Source organism: Egretta garzetta, unplaced genomic scaffold (assembly GCF_000687185.1).
Source record: "Egretta garzetta isolate BGI_Z169 unplaced genomic scaffold, ASM68718v1 scaffold148, whole genome shotgun sequence".
Taxonomy (NCBI): domain Eukaryota; kingdom Metazoa; phylum Chordata; class Aves; order Pelecaniformes; family Ardeidae; genus Egretta; species Egretta garzetta.
In genome coordinates, this window is record NW_009260669.1 from 2830847 (window position 1) to 2856078 (window position 25232).

The 25232-nt window shown below is 38.4% G+C and overlaps 1 protein-coding gene across 2 annotated transcripts in view; it reads right to left on the reverse strand.

Moving 5' to 3' along the window:
* The window catches only part of SEMA3A (semaphorin 3A), a 174847-nt gene that overhangs the window by 100359 nt on the left and 49256 nt on the right, over positions 1–25232 (reverse strand). For both annotated transcript variants that reach the window (XM_009645661.2, XM_035901086.1), the window contains 3 exons: positions 24286–24443; positions 21473–21535; positions 3971–4090 (listed from right to left, as the gene is read on the reverse strand). In XM_009645661.2, coding sequence (XP_009643956.1) covers positions 3971–4090; positions 21473–21535; positions 24286–24443 — 341 coding nt within the window. The remainder of the gene's footprint in view (positions 1–3970; positions 4091–21472; positions 21536–24285; positions 24444–25232) is intronic.

A 25232-nucleotide genomic window follows, 5' to 3' on the forward strand; every position in this document is an offset into this window, starting at 1 on the left:
GACTCCGGCAAACAATTTCATACAGCTCTTGCAATGCCTGCCTGAGTGTTAAAAGAAAAGGTTCTATAGGACATTCTCTATACCTCCACCTGTATGTAAGGGTTAAGTAAATGGAAAATCCTGTTCTTTCCTAAACAGGAGTGTTCCCTGCTGGTTCAGACAAACTACCCCAAAGGGAGCCCTGGGGAAAGGGAGCAGGGCTCCTTCCCCCTGCTCAGCCTGCACGGGCAGGTGCATTCTGCATCCTGTGGCGATTTTCCAGTGGGTTTAATGCACCTCTGTGTCTCCCTGCTGTTGGATTTGTTCCTTTCAAGCACAGATCTGACTCGTGTCGTTTTGCAACCGTTAAGTACAACATTCCTACACATTCAATCCTGTTTCCTCAGAAGTCAGTGGGAGTGGAACATAGCTTTACTAATCACTTTCTTGTTTTGTCTGGTAATTGGGTTTGTGTACTATATTGTGTTATGTGGAGAGAATGCCACAGGTTGCCTAACCCCAGATCCCTGAAGCCGGTGTGGGTGTCTGTGTTAGGTCATCTCACCTAAACTCAAGCACATACAATACAGACATCTGCATATGAGCCAGTTTGCCCCATTCAGTGAAGGTACAAATACAGCCTCTCCCATGGATGATCTCGAGCTTTAAATTAGGCTCTACTCAGGTATTTTCTGCATATACACATGTAACATTCTCTCTAAATATGTTCTTTCCTGCTTACTCATGGCTTACGTGCTTGAAGTCTATTCGAACTTTAACTTTATTCTTCTCTCTAAATACTGTGGTTATTCACTTACACATCTGGAATGGATTTAAGTGAAGATTAGTCTGCTTTACTCCTTAGACTGTGGTGTAATTCACAACATATTAGGTTGTATACGTTTGCGCAGATGATTTTTAATCAGATGCACAGCATGCTGTTCATATCCTTTTACCTTTTTATTATTATTTCTGATACTGTGCTTCATCAAACTCAATTAGACCTGCCTAGTTTCATCACTAGAAATGGTTTTCTTCAAGTATGGAATGGGGCTGCGATACACTGCTTCATATCGAAGAGATATTCAACAGCTATAACAATTCATATTCCCATTACTTTATGACTGTCACACAAAGTAGTTTCTTTCCTTTCCCCAATCATAAAAATTGTACCATATTCCAGCCTCCTGCAGCCTGCTCCGATTGCTTCCAGTGTCTCCCCTATCACTTGCCACTTGTTTCTTTAAATTTCACTTCTCCATCCTCTTCAGTTTGGCACACACTGATTTCCTCTCCTCCACCGGACTCAGGCAGGTGGGTTATATTCAGAGCTCACGTAAACAAGCAATCCTACTAGACAGTAGGTACATTCCCTGACTATTCCCCTAATCACTTCACATTTACCTCTCTAAGTGCTTGAAAAATAAACAAGCAGATGGTGAAGTCAGTTAATTTTCCACAAGTGTTGTGGCAGAAAATGAATCTTCAGGAAATGTTTTAGATGGCAATTTTTTAACTCAAAATCAACCGCTTGCCTTCACTTATACTTTTTACCTTTTTTAGTATGCTAGGGAGGTATAAACTACACATGATACAGAAGCAATGGCCCTTTGACAGGTCCAGTGCTGCTGTCTAACATGACAACATAAACCATCTGGCTCTCACAGATGCAGTGTGCAGGGGTGCGGGGGTTAATATTGTATATCCCCCCCCCCCCCCCCCTGTGTCTCTAATAGCTGCTGTCAATCAAGCACCCTCCTCTTCCCCAGCTCTGGGGAGAGGTGCACATTTGAAATTCCTGGCTAGGTGGAATGGCAAAGGAAGGAGCAGGCTCTAGCTGAGAGATGGAGACAGGCCAGAATATTTTTCATTGCAAACATAATAAATTTATTTATTCATCTGATTTTCACCTTTGCAAGGGACAGGACCCAGACTGACTGTCAGATTTGTCAAAGCCTGAGAAGAGGTGGGTACCGCTGCCTCCTGCCTGCCCTCCTTTCTCTCTGCATGGGCAGACCTGGGCTGAGAAGGCAGCAACGCCCTGCATGACTGTCCAGAGGACACAGAAACTTGGGCCGCTGGAAGGCCAGGTAGAGATGATTTCACTCATAGCTTAAGTATGAGAAGGAAATAAAAAAGCTAATAGTGTCTGAGGCAGTTCAGATAAACATAGTCCTGACTTCCCTGCGTCAAGAGAATGATTCAGGCACACGGGAACTAACAAACTTACTGCATAAATGACCAAAGACGCAACAACTTCCATTTTGTTGATAGTTAGGGACTGATAAAAAGAAGCTAAAACAAACATCCTCTTTCAGCTCCAGGGCCAAACGCATCATTGACTCGAGTGTCTCAAAATCCAGAATGTTAAACCAAGGTTGGATCTGGCCTCTCATCTCTGATCATCCTTTCTATAAATCCTTGATAAAGTGTGTGTTAGTTTTATGGTACAGTCATAAAACAGCCAAATGTAGAAGTAAATGACCTCATACCAGCTATCTCTCTGCAGATAGATTCACTTGGCAGATAGCCAAGAATTGATTGACACACATCTTACGGAACTAGAGTTAATTAATATGTCTACCAATTCCCAAATGGATCTCAGGAAGCAGAGAATCTGTTTAATGCAGTAAGCAATGACATACTGTGTGTGGTCAAGAGACAATCACTAATTGCCAAGAATGCATTCTGGAATAAAGCATTTAAAGAATATGAAAAAACCTTTTTACATTGCAGTTCCTTTATGCCTTCAAAACCTTATGCTTAGAACACTTTAACGACTCATGTTTCAAATATCAAAAGACATTTTTATAGGGAAAAATGGTTCCCAGACTATAAAGTCAACACTCAAAAGGTCTGTTAATTTTTCTACAAGAAGAAATTCTGTTTTTTTAAATAACTGAGTCCTCACTCATTTAACAATCATGTCTGTATTTTCAGGGAAATCTGCAAACCTGAATTGCAAAACCATAAGGTAACTTGAAAGAGCTATTCTTCAAAGATCACAGAAGATACAAGTAACACAACTATGGATTCACCAGTAAAACATATCCATAAATTTGTGACTGCTGAAAAGACATCAAGACCAGTTGCTAAATTGCAACAGTCCATCGAGCAATACTCAGGTAAGCCAGATTGAAAACAAAGTAAAGTGGACTGATTTCTATTACATACTCATCTCAACAGGAAAATAAAAGATTGGCTTTTCTGGAGAGAAAAAGTATTGAAGTATTGAAATGGAGCAGAGAAACATTCTAGTAAAATTTTCCGCCAGGAAACCCAGCACAGTCCCATTGCTTTCTGTGAGTGATACTGTTTTTCACCAGGGAAGACCATGCTTAGCTATCTAGTTATGACGATCACTGACAAAAGAGTACAAGAGCTACTGCAAAATTTCTGCAACACCAAGCAAAAATCAGCAAGCTACAAATTTTAAAACATGGGGGGGAAAAGAGGAAAAGTGATTTATTTTTCACTAAAAAGTAAGGAAACAAAACCTAGGTCACATATGAAAACCTGTCAGTGTGTTAGGACAAATCTGAGAAGAGGGATTTATGAATGTGTGACACTATTTTAAGTCCCAGCTGGGAGAAAGCTGTCGCGGTGTCAGACTGTACTGACTGGTAGGAGAACAAAGGACAGAGTTGGCCCCAGAGCAAGCTCACAGGCTGAACTACCCCTCCTATAGCTGGTATCTGTCCTGACCAAAAAAAGAGAGTGCTTTTAACTTCATGAACCAGACAGAACAGGCTTGCTCGTATTTATTTAAGCCCCTGGAGGAAAAGATGCTGCGTAGGGGAGAAAAGTACAGATTCTGCTGTGATTTATCAATCAGCACGTCAGCACCTGATCCAGGAGCAGTTCCTACCAGATCCACTCATTGAGCCACAGAAACCAGTGAGAGTGCGTTTTGGCAAGAAGACATCGTGGCTAAACACCACTAAAGATTAAAAAGAGGAAAAAAGAAAAATATTGTTTTAAGATAGTTTACCTCAGGATGGCTTCCAACTTCAATATAGGTGCAGACTGGATGAAAAGCCCCTGTTCCGCAGGCGTACAAGTGGGTTTGGTTGTAAGCCTTAAGCACCTTGATGAAATTAGCACATTCTCTCTGCAAAGAAAAGGGGGAAAAAAAATGTAGCCACAAAGTTAATTCAGTGATTATGACGAATGGAAGCTCTTCTGCACTAGGGATGTATGGCTGAATGAACAGATTTAAAAAGTGTGATCATTTCATGCTGTCTATAAGCTTGTTTATCGCTAAGCATTTAATAAATAGCCTGATTTAGGTTCTCATTTAAATATCTTTGGTTGCTATTTAATAAAGCATCCACCCCTGAAGAAAAGATTACACAAAAAAAATTTCCTAATTTTTGTTTCAGACATGCTTCATCTTTGTAATTTATGCTATTGCCATGTTTGTAGGACAAAACCCTTTTATAGAAATGTGTCAGAATGAAATAATGAAGAAAAATGGACCAACTGTTTGCTTGTATTCAATTAAGTAACAATTAGAAGAAAGATGGGCCAGATGGAAGGAGCTGATGAAAAACAAATCATTGATATAAAATTTCTAACAATAATATGAATGCTGCCTCGTCTCCATTGCCTGTGTTTAGGGGCCAGTTTTACAAGGATGAATACATATGCCAAACTTCAATGCAATTATTGACAGCCCCTAGAATACAAGCTTTGCAAGACTTGGTCTTTACATTTTTTACCTAAGTAAATTACCCATCGTAGTAAATCTAGCTCTCAACAATCAAAAACTTAATAGCAACACTAACAGTCCCTAGTACAAACATTACCTGTTATCCGTTAACAAAAATGCCGTTGTTAATGCCTAATCTTATCAAAATTGAAACGTCTAACCTGATAGTCAAGATGTCAACTTTTTGTCTTTATTATTTTTACTTCAATCAGATCTAACAATGAAAATAAGTATGCCAATGCCTACAAATCAGTCTACTGACACAATTACAAAAGTGGATTTCAAACAGGAGAAAAATAAGAACACTGAAATAAAATAACTATTTCCAGTAAAGTTTATGTTAAAAATGAAGGAAACTTCTATGCATATTTGATGACTTTTTTGGTACAGCACTCAACTGTACCTCTCCAAGTGGACCAGGGCCCATGGAAACACCAGCTGAGCTACCGCCTCCACAGAAATCTCATTGACTGGCATCATCCGTCTCTGTAATTTGCTTGCTAATTAAACCAGATACTCTCAAACACAAAATAATGGCTCTGCCAGGAAAATGCATGTGCAATTTGAGGCATGCCTTAGGCCACCACAGGGAAAAGCAAGGAACTTACACACATAAAATACCGTGCATTTACTGAAATGACATTGGCCTTCCAATTTTGTTATTTATTTGCGTAACTGATAATGGCAATACATTAAAAAGAGCACCCAGAGAAAAACATATAGAATCTTACTATGTCCTTGGCTTACTGCTGATAACTTAAGTTATCTTTCCAACTGAGATGGAAAACATAGAGATAGTTAAGGTAATCCAACAGGAAATTGAAAGAAATAGAGATGGATGTTACCAGAGGTCTGGCTTAATTCTTTCCATTCTGACCTTTCTTAATAAAAACACACAGAATTTCTGGTGCATACGTATTCTGCCTCCCACACATGTATAAACACGAACATACATTTATTTTATGTGTATGTATCCACAGACTGCTTTCCACTGTCGCAGTGGTAGAGTACTAAGCAAATAGCTAGCATAAATCATCAAAATTATAATGTATGTTTTGATAATGTTCTTAATGCTGTTGTCCTTTGTTCCTTTTAATAAAAGAAATATGGAAAAACCACGAAAGAGTGTTAAGAATTCAATGCCTGCAAGAATAAAAATGGGAAAATATTGCAAATTCATGTAAGATTAAAAATGAACAAAATTGAAATAGATCCTTTCTTAAACTCTGATATTCTCTGTTTCAGGTGGAGCATCTTTGACTTTGACTCTACATAACTTAAAACTGACCAATGACTTGTACATCATGAAATAATTCAGAATTTGCTCACTTAGAGTTGTACCTGGCCAAATGTGTTTTGCCTTGTCTGGTTTGATGTATCATGATTTAACGTCTTCATGGTCTCCTACTATGGTTTGCTAAAAGTTTTTAAAAATCTGCCTGAAGAATATGCAATGTTAGAGGCTAGTGGACACGTACCTTTGCAAAATGCTGGGAACATGTGGGCTAGATCCACAGCCGGTGTGAATCAAAACAGGTTGTGCTGATTTCAGAGCTATTCTGATTTACAGCAACATGCCACCTGTGACTCTATTCGCGTTCACTAAATACTGCTCAGCTGCTTATCTATAATATACAGCAAGGAGGTATTAGATAGCTAATACTTTAAAGGTGAGATGGAAAACCCTACTTAGTTGAGGGGCAGAGTCCTCTTTGATTTCTGTGGGTGGAAATTAAGAAAAATTCTATCATCAGCTTAACTGAATTATTCCAGATTAGCCTGCGGGGTGTGTGGGGGGGGGAAAGAATTAACTCTATCATAGCCGTAGTTTAGCTTCAAGTTTTCAGCATCGACAGTAGTGTAACTGCGTTAATATCAGTAAAGTTACTCTGGATTTACAATATATTTCCAAAAAGAGATTTGGCTTATTCATCCCTGCTTTTAAGCTCTCCTTAATTACTTGTACAACATGGTTTTTACCATAGATGTCTGAGAAATACACAACCTAGTTAAACAATGGGGAAGGTAAATACCTAAAGCAATAAACCTTTGACTATGACAAATACATTTATATAACATTTAAAGTTCCTAGTCCGGTTCAGACTATTCTTATAGCTTCCCTGTGTTTTATAGCTGCATAAAGGAACCATTAAGCTCTATTGAGTAAATTCTCATACACCTCCCTAACAGATTAGGTTTCTTTATATATTTTACATGATTGTAAAAAAATAAATAAAGAGGGGTATTAAACCACAATAAATGACATCAAAGTAAAGTTACAGTTCTGATTTAAGCCCTTGTCAGCTCAGGAAGTTCAAAGTGAAGTTTCTGCCCTGCCTGGGAGACGGTGCTATTCTCGCTGGAGCAATCACACCAGGCGCATTGATTTCACTTGCAGGGTAATCAGGTTCCTTCCTTTGCCTAGCTGTGCTCAAGTACAGCTGCACAGGTACAGCCTGGTGCGGGGAAACGCTGTACATGTGCATTTCCGAGTGATATTCTGAGCTTAGTAAGAGTCTGCTTCACGATGGTGAATTCCAGGTTTTCCCAGTTTACGGGGCTATGACAAAAAAAAAAGCTTCCCTTAAATCTATACTGTAACAACTTTAGCAGCTTTGAATGATTTGCTCCAACTCCAAATCTCAGCACACGTGTCTGCTGAAGAAAATATTCCCATCAGGGAAAGTGTGTGTGCAGTGAGGGGACTTGGGTCCGCCACGACGTGAGACTTGGATGACCGACTCTCATTTTCAGTCTCCATTTCCCCAGTCCTGCCCTCAGTGCAAGGCTCCTACAATGGCACCTCCAGTTGTGAAACCTGGCAGACAGCTCTGCCAGTCCCGACACTGGTGACTATGTCAACTCGACTACAAAGCAACTCCCCGACCCCCTTGGCTGGAGGCCTGTAATGACTTGGGTGTCTCCAAGAGGGCTTGTCCCACTTGGCAGCAACATCTCCCCTTGCCAGACCCTTGGGCCAGCGCTGTATTGTTGGTGTGAAGGTCTGTGCCAGCAGAACGAGGCATTTCACTACATGATCTCAGAGTGTAAGGCACTGGAAAGGAGACAAAGGCAACAAAAGAAATGTAGTATCTCAGTAAAATACAGCAGATGGGAGAAAATATCCACCAGAGGATGAGGAAGTAACCCAAAGCCAGAAGCTGTAAGGAACAAATTGTCAGGGAATTTAAATACTGGGTCTGCATGTGAGTCAGCCTCACCCCCGCCGTACCTTTGTATCCATTTTCACTTTCCCCAGGAAAGGGATGTTTAAAGGGAACATATTCTGAACGTATCCATACCCTTTGAATATTGTTCTTTGTCAAGTAAAACAGTCAAAGGAAGAAAATTAGACTTTAAAAAATTATTTTCCAGATAGAAATCAGGTTTTACTTTTCATTTGTGAAAGCAGGGTAGAGTGGGATTTTAAAATACTTTTAGCCTAATTATGTGAATGAAAATGAATGCAAGGTTTTCAAAGTTCTCCGTAGGCAGGGAAGTATTACTCAGATGGGTTATGAAAATAAATCTTAAAGAAGAGGAGCGCTGGAATGACCATAGTGAATCATTATAAATTCTTCCATCTAATAATCCTGTTTATTATAATTGAAAGCTTAATATTAGGAAACTTTTTTTTGTCTATATAAAGCTAAACACTGGTTTATGCCCTAAAGCTTGAGTTTATATATACATACATACAGCAGAAAGCCTAAGTGATTGCATATGGTACAGAATGATTGAGGTAGATATTCAAAAAGAAAATTAGGTACATCATGTGGGAGTTACTGCAGTCCTCAAAACCCCCATTCATTTATCTTGCCTAGCCCTGGAGAGTATTAATCTTCATTTATATTTCAATAAATGGTATAAGGTTTCCCCAAGAGCTGCAGGTTCTGCCTTTGGCCTTGTGCAGAAGTACCTCTATCTTAAAATCCAAGCATCTAAGCCCACATCTAACACCTCTCAGCATGGCCTGCAAGGTCTTTCTCTCTGTCCTGACAGAAGGAACTTCTTCAGGTAGCTACTGTTTTTACGGTGTAACCACTGGAACTGCTTCTGGAAGCAGTCCTGGGATGGCAGGAGTGCCACTGTCCTCCAAAACATGGCCAAAGAAGTGGCTGATGGCCTGTCGTGGCTCTGCCATGTGCAGTGGCTGAAGCACTCACCCCAAACATGGGGCACAACCCAGTTTGTTTCTCTGCTGAAGGAGTATGGGCAGTATAAGCCCAGCGGAAACTACAGGCTTTCCTGGGGTTGGTTTGGCAGATGAGGCCACAAAAACATCCAGTTGAATCCATTCTACCTTGTGTACAGGAGTTAAAGGTTCATTTGGTCACCTGGAAGAAACAGTGCTGCAAAATGCATTCCTGAGTAAGAAAAGAGTTTTAACTTCAGGTACATTATAGAAGTTTATGCTTCCTCTAAACTTGCCTGGGGAGGTTATGGGGTTCAGATCCTCAGCTCCACGCTGACTGTTTATTGAAATGAAAGTGGCTAAACCTATTTGCATCACATTACGGTAATGCAGCCAAAGCACCAACCCCACTGTAAATTCTGCTGTACTAAATGCCTATTTGTAGAACAAGTTGAGAAATTATTAGACTTTCACTTACATTTAGAGTGCAAATTAAAGTCAAAGAGGTCCACTATGTCTGGACAGAGGTCTTAACACTAAATTTCAATTCCAAATATTATATACCATGTATAAGGGCAGAGGGCCTGTCTTGAAGAGAAGATGAAGTGTTAATTAAGTTTTCCAAAAGGGCACCCACTATATGAAGATCAATATGTCTGACTTACTAACCAAACATACACATTTATTTTTTAAGAGTTTTCTAATATTTATATATCAGGTTGATAGAAGGGCTTATGCAGGGAGAGATTAGGCTGAAAAAATAAATCACAAAGAAAATGCCTGCAACCAAAAGCATAGGAGCCAAATGCAGAAAGACTGAAAAACAAACACTACAGATATGTAACACTGATTAGGCTGTGTTATGCAGACTTTTCCCGGACAGTTACAAAAATAAAGTCCATCCATCTGTCAAAACATCTGCTCGGCGTATGAAAATTAAAACAGAATTTAGGTGGGTTTTATGAGTTTCCAGCAATTATCTCTTTTCCAGAAGCCTGGAACTTACATCTTTCAATCTGGATTACTGACGCAGCAAAGAGTTTTTAATGACATCTTTTTAAGTGGAAGTTAAAGGGTAAGTCCCTGTGACCAACTAATATCCAGATTTTTCTCCTTATTTTAAGAGAACTGTTTCTTTTTTTTTTTTTTTTAAACCAGTATTGATGTCCATACTGCTTCTCAGATATTACAGCAAATGCAAATGGCCAGATTATGCAGAGCAATAAGTAGAAGGCTAAATAATCCATTACAGTATCATTAGCTTCAACAGTTTTCTGTCGATTTAATCCAGATAAGGATCAGACCCTGTAATACAGTCTTGCTTTATTTCAGCCTTCCCACATAGCCAAGTGATTAAAATATCAGAAGGTTTTGTCTGAACTGGATGGACTAGGGGATTTAAAGCTATCGTCTAACAGCTGGGCAAACAAAATAAATACGTGTTTTGTCTTTCAAATCAAAGTGGATGGACAGTTTCCATACAAAGTCCCATACGTGAGTTTAATTAATATGTTTGCTTCTTTTTTCTTCTTCTGTCCAATTAGTTGAATTCTCAAGTGGAGAGGTCAGGGATATCCATGGAGAATAAGTAATCCCTGATATTACTGCTGTCATTCAAAATTATCACAATGCTGAAAGATGTTCTGGACTTAGCAGGGAGTTTTTCAATTTCTCTTTGTGGCTCGTGGGCGACTGTCGGCCGCGATCAGTTCAGTCTGTATCAGCCAGGCACCTTTTTCAGCATGCAGCAGCATTGGTTCAAGGAAAATATTTCTGGAGTGTTAGTGCAATAAATACATGTGATTGCCATGTACGCAGACGATCGATTCTCAGCTAGACCCTGCAAATGCTTTAGCATGTCAGTAAGCATGTGCAAGGAAGTCCTCTCCAGGGTGAGCTCTACATGGCGGCGTATGCTTTCGCAACCCTTGCTGTTTGCGTGCAAGTTTTTGTAAAATGCAGTAAGACTATGTAAAAGTTGTTACTGTTCCCCTCTTTCATTACAGTAGGACTTAAAAATGTTGGTCAAAGAGCACAATCTGCTTAAACAGGCCCAGCATAGGCATGGAACAAAGCAAATTACTGCAGTCCTGTTAAAATGCAACAATCTTCTTAAATTTTATTTTAGTGGAGTAAGCTAGTTGATAACGCTGATGCAAAGCTGCGGTGCTAAGTGCTGCATTGGCAGCGACGGGAAAGTCCCTGAGTACTAGGAGCTTCGGAGAGGCCTTAACGGGTGGGGAAATGATGCCTGGCACCTGTACTCGATGAGATAACCTTCCAGCTGAACCTGTATAGGCAGGTGTGTGATTTTAGAGTGGGGGAGGCCAGCTGGCATGAAAACATTTGCAGACTATGATTTATTACTCTGTACCCCTCGCAGTTTGGATTGGTTACATCATTTTCATTCCTGTTTTGTCTTTATTTTACCTTCCCATTAGCAGGATCAATGTTTTACAGTCCTACCCTCTGAAAAAGAGTCAGTCTGCAGTGCTGAGCAAATTTGGTTGAGCAGCTGAAGTGTCAGGGTCTGTGTTACAGAAGGGGATTTCTATTAACTTAGTTCTTGGGGGTTACATCCCCATTAGTCAAAGCCTTACAAGCAGTCTGCATTGCATCACACACACACACACAATTCCAATATAAAACTAGAATATGTCTAGGTAAACAAAATACCTAGTCTCTTTTATAAATCTATGTTATTTTGTGAATTGAATTCTAATTGTACTTGTCTTCCCACCTCAGAGCTTTGAAAAAGGCGACAGATGCCCAGATCCAGTGGCCCTTATATTGGATCGTGATCTGGAGGTCTTGACCCCTCTGGAACTGTCAGGAATGACACTGCTCTTAGGCATGGTGACCACTGCCATCATTACAGAGGAACCATTGGCTAATTCCATATTTAGATTTCCCTCTGCTGTCAAGATGTGTCCTGAGATATTTCAGACTGAAGGTGCTGATGAGGGTTGATAAGATATTTTAGGTTGCCTAGAACATCTTACTACACTTCCAGTTACCTTTCCAATTAAGTTATGCCTGTTATCCCTCTGATTTTTTGATATGACAAGAGTTCATGAGAATATCTGAAATGTATAATTTACTCAAGTTGCAGGATGTCTGCATGATTTTAAACCATTAAAGCATCAAGACAGGAAAAAAGAAGCCAGCTAACAAAGTGTATTATAGAAAAAAGCCACTGAAAAAAAGCAGATATATCCTGATTCCTTCAAGCCACAAAACTACATGCCATGTTAGGGAACAGTTGTATTGCCAGCACACTTGCTCAGCAGATGGAAAGCTCCTCTGGTTCTTCCTTTGTGTTAGTGAGGGTGCAACAGAAAATATCTCCCTGCCACCCTACCTACCTACTTGCAAATCTGGTGGTCACTGCTGGTACTTGGCCATTTGGCCCAGAGTTTACCATTAAGGCTGGTCATGGACGGGGCTCTGAGCAACCTGATCTAGTTAACGGTGTCCCTGCTCCTGCAGGAGGGTTGGACTAGATGACCTCTAGGGGTCCCTTCCAACCCAAAACATACTATGATTCTATGGAGATAGCTGAGCCAGGTGGGATACTCCCTAGGGTCTGTCCTGAAAACAGTTGTAAACCAAAAGCCATTGAAGGAGTCCTTAGAAGCCATGCTTTAATGATGTCTCCCTTGACTGCATGGACTAAACACATCAGGCCTTCAAATCTTTGCTGTTAGCACTAACAATCTGACATAGGGATCTTCAGAAGTAAAATTTCTCCAATTTTTTTCTGTATTCGGTTTGTTCAAATTACAAGACATGTTTCCAGTCCTTAAATCTTCCTACAGCAGATGCAGATAATAATTGTTCTGGACCTGTGAACAGCTAGAGGGATGCCAAGAAAAGGCTGCAGCACTAAATACCTGATTTAATGACATCTCATATTTGTGTGCATCTGATTAATGCATAGTTAACAAGACAAAACAGTTTTTTGTGGATGCAGTCCAGCAAAGAAGTGGGTTTTCAGGATTTTGCAGCCACAGCGTGATTGTCGTACACTAAACTTTTCCATGAGCATTAGCAAGCTTCCTTTATTTTGAGTTGTTATGTTTTTCAGTAGTATGTACTTCCTACAGCACAGAATGAATTTATTTAAGGAACAGAGAGTATTTCAGGAATAACTCAAAACATTGGGAAGCCTTGAGGTCAAGCAGAAGCCAGTTCTTTTCTGACCATAACTTTAAAACAAAATTGGGTTTGCTCTGTAGAGTAAACCTGTCCTGCATTTTAGGCATGGCTTTTATTAGCAAAGAAATTAACAATGCTGCTTGGTTTCAGCTCTAGCAGTCTCACCAAGCCCAGTGGCAATTTAAGTTGCGACCACAGTCTAGATCTAAAGAGTCTCTCTGGTCTATCTCTTCCATCTGGGTGGAGTAATCACCTGTCTCCTGCAGAAATCAGATTACACCCCACCTTTCCGAATAGGATCAGCACCTGCTAATTGGGTGGAGTATTTCAGACAAACAGGTTGCCAAGCCTGTTGCAGGCACATAAATCACTTACTCAGGCTCCATATCAGTCAGCTTGCCTTTATTCAGCATATTGCAGGCATATCCTGCAATGACTTCCACTCACAGCCACCTAAGATAAATATGCTCAAAACTTCTGTGCTGAAAGTGAACGTAAAACCATGAAGCGTTGAAAGAAAGCAAAAGACTGTTGCATTTATAAAGGACAGTTGCTTAGCAATATGTGTGCCTGTAAATAAACATACTCTGTAAGCTCAACTATGAAATTACATGTGCCTTATTGTGGGAATCCGGAAATTTGTGTGTGGATATTAAACTATTTTGACACCACAGAGAGATGCTAAACAGAGAAACCTTAAGTGACAGAAGCCTAAAATTCCCACTGAGTAAAAATTTGGCATCAAAGTGAATTGTTGAAATGAGAGTTTGCTGCGTGGTTTTGGTGGGGTTTTTTTTTGTTAGGTTGGTTTTGGGGGATTGGGTTTTTTTTGTTTGTTTCTTTGTTTGTTTTATATTCATGAATTGTTGAAATGAGAGTTTGCTGAGTGGTTTTGGTGGGGGGTTTTTTTGTTAGGTTGGTTTTGGGGGATTGTTTTCTTTTTGTTTGTTTGTTTCTTTGTTTGTTTTATATTCATGATACATATATAGTAACCTAAAGTTTTAGAATATGTTAATTGGGAATTAATTACCCAAGGCAAAAAGAGACAATAGATGATGTGTTCCAACACAGATCACGTCACTCGGTCAGAAAAATAAAAATAACAAACAAAAAACCAAAAGAAAGAGAAGAGGATCTAGATTCTCCCTTGTTTCTTGTTCCACCATCTTCAGAATACACAACTTTCTCTACACTGAAAAGCTTTTTTTAAAGTTCTTCTGTTGACATGAAGATATGGAAACTGAACAAAGCATTACTTTCGACATAGAAAATAATTGCATATTATTTCCTAGGTTATTTTAAGAACTTCCCTTTTAACTAGCATTTAGCTCTTTTACTCATTACAAAAGGAAAAAAAAGACAATATTTTAGTTTTGTGCGTAGCAGGGAGGAAGTCAGTAGATCTATTTTTGGTGTATGTAGGTAAATGGACTACAGAAAGAGAATTTAATTTAACAGTGACATAGTGACCACATCTTGAGGAATTGTGATATGTGATTTTGCAGAGTAGACCTATCCTTAATTTTTAAGTTAGCCTTCCTTTTAATAAATCAACAGAATAAAAACCCAAAACTAAACCAAACAAACCAACCAAACAAAAAACCCAGTCTGTTTGCTAAAATACAAAAAAATGTTCAAGAAATTCAGAAAAAAAAAAAAAAAAAGATGTGACTTGCACCAAAAAAAAGGCTTTTCTCTAACTTCATGAGCTTCATACTGAAGCCCCAAAAGGAAACAGGGACTAAACGTGTCAATCATTTTTACTAGTTATCCAGTTAATGTGTTTCTCTGCAAAGAAATGTACAAAGAATAAATTTACTCTGTCCATCTTGGGATGCAATACATCATAATGAGGAATTACCCAACGTAATTTTGAAATAGCAATAGCTGGCAACTCAGCCAAAAATAAAAGTAATTCTCAGACTTTACCAGGGCCAAACTAGGCCTCATGTGGAACACCTCCTGATAAAAAATTAAACCCCATAATTTTGGGAACAATTTTTCCTTCATTTCTCCTTGAGTTACCCTTTGCTAACTCCATAACTTTATATTTCAAAAACAACAACAAAGAAAACATTTCTGCAAGACTGCATTAAATCTGATGAATCTTAAGTTTCCTTCAGAGGCAAATTTCTATAGTCACACCTATAAACAGAAAAATAAGCCCAAAATTGGAAAATTAGCTTTCTCCTTGATCTGTATCAATTTGTTCCCCATACTCAAAGACTTAAATGACTTCCCATGGTACATAAGTGGGTAAAATATGAAAGTCTGAACAACTGCCAACTTAATTCTTCCTCTGTATAAGTACACAAGTTATTACCTTACAGTAACTGATTTGCCTTGGTCAGTTCATATAAAGAAATATATGCAAATGCCTAAATGAACACAAGCTGTAGGATCAACATCTGAACTGAACCATAAACAAGGCTTTATGCTGGTGGGTGTGTTGTGGGGGTCCATCCAAGAACTGGAGCTGGTGCAGACAGAATTTCCCAGGGGGGAATATTCTGTTGGAGAGCTCCACAGAACTTTGAAAGACTCCAGTGTATTTTATTTATTTTTTACCAAGCTCTGTTCACCTCTAAGTGAAGGGGTTGTAAGTCTGTGTTAGTTTTTTTCCCCTTGTGTCCTTCTGTTTTGTTTGTAGTCTATGTAAAGCAGTTTCTATGCAGCAGCGATATTAAAGCAGCACACTACTTACAAAATGCCTCACTCCTTTGTCTCACAAATGGTAAGAAATGCTTTGGTAGGAAATCATGGTCACTTTAAAGATCACAGACAAGATTAAGGAGTGAGCAGCCCTCAAGCTAATAATCCCAGCATACTAACTGGGACAGCAGATAGAGTTGAAAGGGATACGCAGTGGCAATATTTGTCTACAACTGGCTCATAAGTCACACTTCTCCTTGTAGTAGGTAATGCTGAGAGTGAACTCTGTCCCTAAACTCATGGGAGGGCTGTTGCTTTGGACTTTATGCATTCCTACTCCCAGGGAAAATTCACCTTTTCCCTAGGCTAGACGGTCCTGGGTCTTTAGGCTCTGTTAAAGGATTTCAGTGCTATGCTTGAGACAGGGAGACAGAAAAGAAGCAGGAGTGGCGGTGAGGGTTGGTGATAGACAAGCTGGAAATATGGCTGTAGATGTCCTCTGAAGGAAGAACCCTGACAGAAATGGATGAACTTCTCTTTGGCACATTCAAAGGGCCAGAGGTAATTTGACCAGAAAAATTGTGCCTCTCAGATGAATTTAGAAGCAGGCTTTCTAGATTCAGCCAGCATTGTGTATTTAATTTTCAGATTCCCTCTTCATATCTTTGTTTGCAATAACAGATGAAAAGAATTACTTTTGCTTTCTGCCTCCATGTTCTTCTATTTTCCCTATGGCAACAACAGTAATAAAATGAGTTAAAGGGAATAGCGCTTATTTATTGCCAACTTTGTTTTGTCAAAGTGTCACCAGATATGGCTGAGGGACACTTGCTAAGTTACACACCACTTTTTCTTTTGTCTTGTTTTTCTTCTTTCTTTCCAAATTAAATCGTTGTACACTGATGGGTCTATAAGCCTATGGAATTGCTAATCTTCCTATGATTTAGGCAAAGGCTGGAAAACTTTAAAGGAAGCATAAACTGAGATGGCATATGAACATTTTGGCTTATGTATTATCGTAACAAATGAGACGGTGAATTAAATTACAGCCATGTGATTCTACCTGCATGAACCATAAACTCAGTAATTAAGCACCAGCCACGCTTAAATGCAAAGAAGCATGCACAGAATAAAGCTGTATCATGGGTAAAGAGTCTTCCTGCTTCTTAACTGCGAATAGGTTTCTGAACGACAGTGATTCCAAATTACCACCAAGAGAACTATCAAGTGTAAAAAAGTGAATCATGGTTGAATTCAGATAAGGGTTAATAACTAGGTAAAATTTAATGGCAATTCAATAGCCCAAGTAGATGTCTATCTCCTATAAATTATAATGCAGTCAGTGCTAATACACACACAATTGTGCTGATACACTTTAGCTCTTAAGGGGAATGACACAAAAGTGTAACTCTCTGTATGGACCTGTTTGTTCATGTGACAGAGCATATGTAGAAGCTTGCTGGCACCAAGCAAAAGTACTTGGTACTCTTTCTATCTGTTTGTGTATCATTTAATTCTCACCAGAAACATCCAGGGAGTACCTGATTTCATGCAACATGCAGAGTGTGTATAAGTATCTGTCATCATGTAGCTTGTCCTACGTGACTTTGTTAAAGTACCCATTGAAATTTTGAAGATTTATACATGTCAAGGCCAGAAGGGACCATTTCGACAATTTAATTTGAGCTGGGATCTTTAAAAGTGGCTAAATAAATTAGATAGTCAAATCACATTTGAAAATAACATCCTAAGGTGCCCTTCAGAAACACATCTTTAAAGCTTCCAAGGCATAGAAATCTATCATACCCTTTAATAGGGATTTCTCTGATTAATTGTGTACCATGTGAATGGCTGCTATGGTGCCTCAGCCAAAACTAGTGCAGAGATGTATCGACTAAACAGCAGCCAAAACTTTTAAAACAATAGTAAATTAATAGTTTAAGGACTAGATAAGCTTTCCAGTCAAGAAGCTATCCCTGCCCTATCCCTACCTGCAAAACCAACTAGTGTTTCTGATAACTTTTGTAAACCACCCAAGCTTTGCTTTGCGGGTTTATGACGCCCCAGGAATGTCAGAGTGGAATTGTAGCCACATTTTTTTTGTAGTTACCTATTATTTAACCCATATGTAATGCAGAGGTTGCCATGTGTTTCTGCTGGTTCCCAGGTGCCTATGAGATCTTAAAATCAAAATATCGAGGCTCACTAGTGAGGGATATGACTAGCAGCAGCATGTCTGTACTGTAAGTTCGGTATAAAAGCTGACAAGTATTCTGTAGAGACTTTGTCTTCTTTGATCATTACCAAGGTCTGGTCAGGAATCGTGAGAAATATTCACAGGACTTACAGCAACCAGAATAGATCAAATGAGAGACTGAAGTCCAGAATAGCAAGAAATCCTCACAGAATTGCTCATTTAGTTGAATTACATAAGCAAATATCTTATTTATCATTTATAGTTTTTAAATTTTCATGAATGATGCTAATTTCACAGAATAACAGAATCACAGAATGGCAAGGGTTGGAAGGGATCTCAGGAGATCATCCAGTCCAACCCCCCTGCTAAAGCAGGTTCACCCAGAGTCGGTTGCACAGGACATCATCCAGATGGGCTTTGAATATCTCCAGAGGAGACTCCACAGTCCCCCTGGGCAGCCTGTTCCAGGGCTCTGTCACCCTCAAAGTAAAGAAGTTTTTCCCCATATTCAACTGAAACTTCTTATGCTTCAGTTTGTGCCCATTGCCCCTTGTCCTGTCGCTGGGCACCACTGCAAAGAGTCTGGCTCCATTCTCATGACATCCACCCTTAAGGTATTTGTATGTGTTGATGAGGTCCCCCTTGGTGCTTGCAGTATTCTACACTGAGGAAATGGAAATACATTGTAATACTAAGTACTTGTATGGGACAGTAATTACAATTTTATTTATTGGAAAAAAATCTGTATTTTGTGGGGAAGTGTAGCAGTTAGCTTCTACCAGAGAAGTCCTGCTGTAAGTCAGTGTGGCATGGCTGGGGTGAGTCTTTCAGCCTCTCTTCTCAGCTTACCCATATAAAAAAAAGATCCAAAGTATACTTTAAAAGGTTTATCTATCTATCCAGTGAGCAAAGCTTAACTAATTAACATATACTAAGCCCTTTAAGAAACAGAAATGAAAATGACTGCTTAAGGAACAAAGGGATAGCGGGAGAGTGGGAAGAGCTTTAAGTCGGCCGCCCTCCTCAAATCCCATGTGGACCATCCTGAGCTACAAACCTGCTGCCCCTAGATTGGCATGACTGACAGCATCAGTATAAGGAATCCCTCTGAAGGAGTGAGAACGACAGTAAATTACCTCTTATAATTATGAGAGGAAATCTCAGAGGTCATAGCTGGGGTTAGCAGTGGGGCAGAGCCGGGGCTGTACTTGAGCTGCAGCTGCTGCAGTGCACCTGGCCTATTAGTGGGGACCTGCATTTTCAGCACTGGCTTCCCCTGGAGATCAATAATTAAAAAAGTATTTTTTTTTAAAAAAAGACCTCGACGCAGCAGTACAGACTGTCATATAGAAAGTTCTGAACCACCACAAGTGAAGGGTATCTTATATCTTAGGAGTGGTACATGCTGAAAGCAATATTAAATCAAGCATGTTTTATATGCCACTTTATTTGTCCTCTATATCTCTTGTTCCTTCTAATGAGAGTCTGTTGAGTTATTTTTATGGTCTTTATATTTCACACTCCCAAGGTACTGACAATGGCTTTAAGGAATAAATGAGGGAGGAATAATGCGTTTCTTAAATGATCTGTAATCTTTATCTGTAATTACAGTTAAAGCAGTTACATTAAGCACTTTGTTTGTAATGCACTGTTTTATGGGAAGAATGGGTACTTGTAAATATTAAAAAATGATGACCTGAACACATAAGGATATATATTCCATCCTTCTAGTTGCCTGTCAAAATTGGACACACATTACATATGACCTATGCATCTTTTTTTTTTTTTTTATTTCTCACTTCCTCTTGCAGAGAAGTCTGAAAGTTCAAAACCAAAAGCAAATCCACCCCCAACAACCCATATATGTGAAAAGCGTTTTTCAGAACAAATTATCTGATTCTAGGAACATTTTTTGCTGTACTACTGTTATCCTCAGTTTGGGCTGCGTCGTGTCCCGAACTCTGTGCCCTTCTTTTCCACCAGCTCATGGGAGGCTGCTTCTAACGCACAGGGTCACACACAGCACTGGAGTGTGGCATTGGCTTCACCTTTTACTCGTGATCAGCAGGTGTAGCCACCCTAATACCATAGGAAGCGAAAGAATCAAGGTGAATAAAATAGTTACAGTATAAATAGTCCTCTCAAGCTTAACACAGCCAGAGGATGGGGGCCTGAACTTCCCGGTTCACTCCAGAATAATAATGTTTTACGACGAATGGATTGGAATCAGCCTAGCACAATGTATAAAACATACTCCTTCTTACTATTTTGAATTTCTAAAAATAATTACTAAAAATTAAGAGTATACTTTCATTCTAGGTGCTGAATCTCTTACTAATTTTCTAGGTTTCAACCCCAGCTATAAAAATATCTACTTAAGGTAATATCATAATACTTAGTATAAGATCAAGCTGCAAGGTTAGTTAATTTGCTCAGACATTTAACACTAGCCTTATTTTTTTTTAACTTTGAATATTAGACATTCTAGTCCTCACCTTGTAAAGTACTCCTGAAAATTATTTGTGAACCTGAAGGTGGATTAATTTAAATGTATTATTTCTTTGTAATGAGATAGCCTAAGTATCTGACACTTTAGCTGTCCCTTCACATATATAGCTTAGCCCATATTTCTTAGTTTTCACCTAAACCACCTCTGCTGTTCCCAAATGGCATTTTATGAAGACAACTGTCCTCTATGGCCTAGGTAAAGACTGATGAAACTATTTTTATTATGACCTAGGAAATTATTCAAATGGAACTCTCTAGAGGCATATGGTTGGCATTATGAATATTTTACAGAATAGTCTCTGAAAATCAGGCCAATAGCATATACACAGGGGGCCAAGTTCCACTCTCAGTTATACCTTGGCAACCACAATGATTTCCCATTTGGCTATGCTATGCAAGTATTTGTTTGGCTTATTGCATGCATGTATTTTTTATCTTTTTTCTGCTTCTTCAGCCCTGCCTTCCCATTTCCCATACTGTTCTTATAAAGAAGACGGTTATTATCAGTGTAGAATGATTATTATTTGGAGGCTACTGGCTATGTCCCTCCCGCCTGATAGATATAGGCAATAAGGTGTACACAGGAATGAGGGAAAATGTACAGAAAATTATGCCTAGTGTAACTGTCTTTCCTGAGGCACCAAAACTGATGCAGAATGTTAAAACCACTTTGACCTCAGTCTTGCTAGGAACTCCATGCAGGAAAGAGCTCAAGGAAACCCACTGACTCCAGTGGGATGCCACAAAGAGAAAGCACTTCTTGGAACTCACTGTAGGACTGGGACATGGAGCAGGGCCAAAATAGGTCAAAAGATTATGTACTCTGAGATCAGGTTTAATATTTCTCATTCTGATGTCTCTTCTCCCTTCTCTTTCTTGTTGATTTTTTTTTTGGTAGATAAATTTTATTTAATTTTTGTGATTTCCACTTACAAATTTAAACCCTTGGTCATAAAGACATAATTTCATTATTTTTAATAAGAAGACTGAGATAACTTAAGACTGAAGTTTTCATCGGATGTGTGACCTTGCAGAGGAGGAAAGATACTTTAAGAATTAACAAAATAAGACATAATAAAATATTTACAATGTTTTATCAAAGGAAAAAATTGCTAGAAAGATTTGTACTTACCAGAATATCTTTTCCAGCCCACTTGCACTCATCCCTTCGGGAATGAGATACAGGCCAAACAATCTAAAGACACAGAACAAAAATCACATTGTGTTATTTCATGCCTCAATAATCACAAATTGCAGACCAAATGCTACAGAGCATTTTTACCCAGTTTCTCTTTTCCCCATTCTTTTCCTTATTTCTTTTTCTTCCATAAAAATTGTCAACAAAGAAATTAAATGATAGAAGCAAAATAGAGATAATAGGAATCACAGTAAAAACAATCTTGAAATATAGTCTGTATTGTGAATCTCAGCCGTGAATCTTTAATACTAATGATAAGAGGGCTGACTCTCCATTAAGTGAGTGTTCTTCCACTGTTTTAAATCTGATGTAATGGAATTGAGACTGAGAGAAAAAAAATTGGAGATACTTACTAACAATAAATTGGAGCTATGTGAAATGAAATCTCATGTTAGAGTTACAGCACCAGAAATGAGGTGTTTGCCTCTTCAGTGCATCTAGCAGTTCACTCTTTTGCTAGGTTTAGTTAATTAAATAATAAAAAAGAAGCCACGGTATTTGAAAAGTATCACACCATCAAAATAGAAATGTTTATACTGTTCCCATAGAGCTACCCTAACACACATAAACCTAAACCTAGGTTTACTGTAGTGTTTGCTTAGCAGAAAATGGATCTCACCTCATACAGAGAAAATCCAGAGACCCTCACAGTCAATTATTCATGTTTTTTTGAAAAGCTTTTAGGAATTACATATAGAATAAAACATGATCTTCCCATAAAATGCCAGGCTATTCATTTGGGAGCCTCAGATAATGCAATATGAATGGCCATGAGTCTGGATTACAGCCTTGGTGTTCAATACAGTTTGTTAAAAGAAAGTGAAGGGCAAAGTGTTCAAAAAGAAAGTAAAAAAGAATTAATATGGATGACAGAGGAGGTCGGAGGAGATGTTATGTATGACATTTGAAAACACAGTTTGCAACCACATTTTTAAATTAAAAATTTTCCTAAAACTTAATGAAATCCAACAGCAATCGAACATCTTAAGTCTGTAAAATAAAGCTGAAAATTTTATGAGCACATTCTCTCTCAAAGGTTTCCTGCTACTTCCTGTTCCTACGCTCAGCTTAAAATGTGCAGAGACATGTGAAAATTTAAATTTACTAGGTTGAAAAACATTAACCAAACTTCTCAGATCTCCCAAAAGGACTATTTCAAGTTCAGTTGAAGATTTGGGGAAAGATTTCTATATTATGCAAACCAGCATTCTAATCCATAAAACAAATGGCTAGATGTTCTTTATCCTTATTCTCACAGCAAAGTATTTTCCTCTAACTTGGTTTAACACTCAGCTAAACTGAACCATTTTTAACAGACTGGAAAGTTTGGCTTTTCGAGTTGTGCTCCTTTGGAGTCATATGATGCTATCAGCATTCAGACAGAAACCTGAGTTCTTTTTTACATGGTGGAAACAACAACTGGTGAAACTGGAGCTCAAGTGCAGCACTGGCTGCATTGTGATTTTGATCGAAGTTTCCTCAGTGACCTTCCTGTCTTTAATAAGCAGATACCCAAATTCTTTAAGCCTTTTGTCTGTTCTTAAATCTAAAGTCTAAACTGTAAGTCTGCTCTTTAAGTTTGTTGCCAACACTCAGTTCCACGTTACCAACAGCAATTCTTTATTTAACACAGTAATAATTGCATACAATTTCAAATAGCATTCTAAAGGTATCTGAACATGTAAGTATGTAGGATACAATTCCTCCCATTCTACAGAGCTGTTCTCTGCAATGGAAACACCTTCTTTCCTTTAATTATTCCAGATGTTTTGCACATTAAGCTATCAATCCCTCAGAGAATTCAAATAAATAGCTAGTTTCCTTTATAGCTGCTCTAAAGAGAATAGAAAAGAAAATACCCGGTTTTCCTTTTATCCTTTTCCCTTAGAGAATACAAATGAATAGCCTGTCTTCCCTCTGAACAGAAAACACAAAGTATTTATTGCTATCATCTTAGGAAGCTAATAGTCAAACGGGCAAAAGGTCAGGAACACCAAGAAAAAAAAAATCCCTGGGTATTGAAGCAATATATCTCTCATAAAAGGGTACTCTCTGGATTTTAGAATGTGCCATCAAAATACTTATATATAACAAATCAAACCTCCAACCTGATGTTTACCTTCTTAGCATTTTGGCTTATTAAAATAAATGAAAAATGAAATTATTTATTTAGGCTCCAACAAAATAATATCACTGAACTGTCAGCTTTTAATTTGTCATCAACTTTTACTGGAAAATGGTACCTTCCATCAAGAATGGCAAGCTCTTATTGACCTATTCCTCTTTTATTAATACTGAATCTATTTTGGCTTGAAAGCAGCAGAAGCAAAGTGCCTACAAGTACTGGGTTAAAGGAGACAAATTAACACTTAGACTCCCAAACAGCTTCTTTTTATCTGCAAAGAAATAGAGTAATAAGGCCTTTTTGTGTAAACCTTCATAAGAGTTATTTGGGTTTTTTAGCAGTAAACATGAAAGTATGTCTTGCTTGGGAAACAGCTGGATTATTCACTTGTCATTTACTTTTTCATAGTCTGAAAAATGCATTGTAGATTATACAGTCATAGGTTATAGGCTCATTATACATTTCTCTTCCTAGAGTGAGCAAATGTTTTTATTGTAACAGTATTCCTGACATCGAAGTACTTACTACATAATTCATACAGTGCCCAGTATAGCCTGAGTAATAACTATTCTGCAACATTAAGAGTCTATATTTACATTGTACAAAACATGAATGAAAGTACCTTTTGATATTCCTTGATGTTAACCAGGTTGAAAGAAAATATGTGATCCTTTGCTCCAACATACAGCCGACTCCGTTCTTCATCCAAGAGGAAAGTATGGTAACTGGAGCTATTAGCTAGTCCATTGAAATGGATTATATTGTTGGATTCCAACATTTCTGTAAGATAAAGGTAACGATTTCCTTGTTAATATGGTCAAATAACATACAGACTTATATTTTGACTTGCAGTGATTTCATTTTAGGAATTTGCATTTATGGAGTAAAAACCAGTGAAAACATTATGTACCTGGGCCCATGAATGTTTCTATTTCAAGTACCCAAACCCAAACTGCTTGTGAGATTCAGCTCTACACAAAGGTCAAAACATCAATGAAATCAATTAAAATCCTTGTATGAGGTTTTAGGTGGTAAAATTCTATCCATGTAACTCATCGGCTGTTGGACAAAGTTCAATTTTGTTCAATCAATGAGATTTACAAGGATAAACCCGAGGATGACCAGCTGATAGAAAACACATCTAAACACAAGATCTCCTACTTCCAGCATACAAAACTATTTCATACAGATCTGTAAGTTATGAGAAAGGGAATAAGAATGACTAGTTGACAAGATAAAATAACATGTGCAGCCTATTCTTACATTTATTACTATCTTCCCAGCTTACTGACACAGGCAGCATGTTGTTCCTTTCTTGGAACTGTGTATTTATCTATCACAAGAATAAAACCAGAGAAGTTAGTTTTGCTTCTCTTTAAACTTAAGAATAATTTTCTAGTTCTCACACTCATCACAGAGCTGTTGCACTTGCTGAGGACAGGATTTTTTTTAAGTACAAGGATACACAGAACGCTCTTAGCTATTCACAAACATTGACAAAGCCATACACATTTTCCCAAAAATGCATAAAAAATTATTTTCTGTAAGATAATGCAGGCCATATTAGTA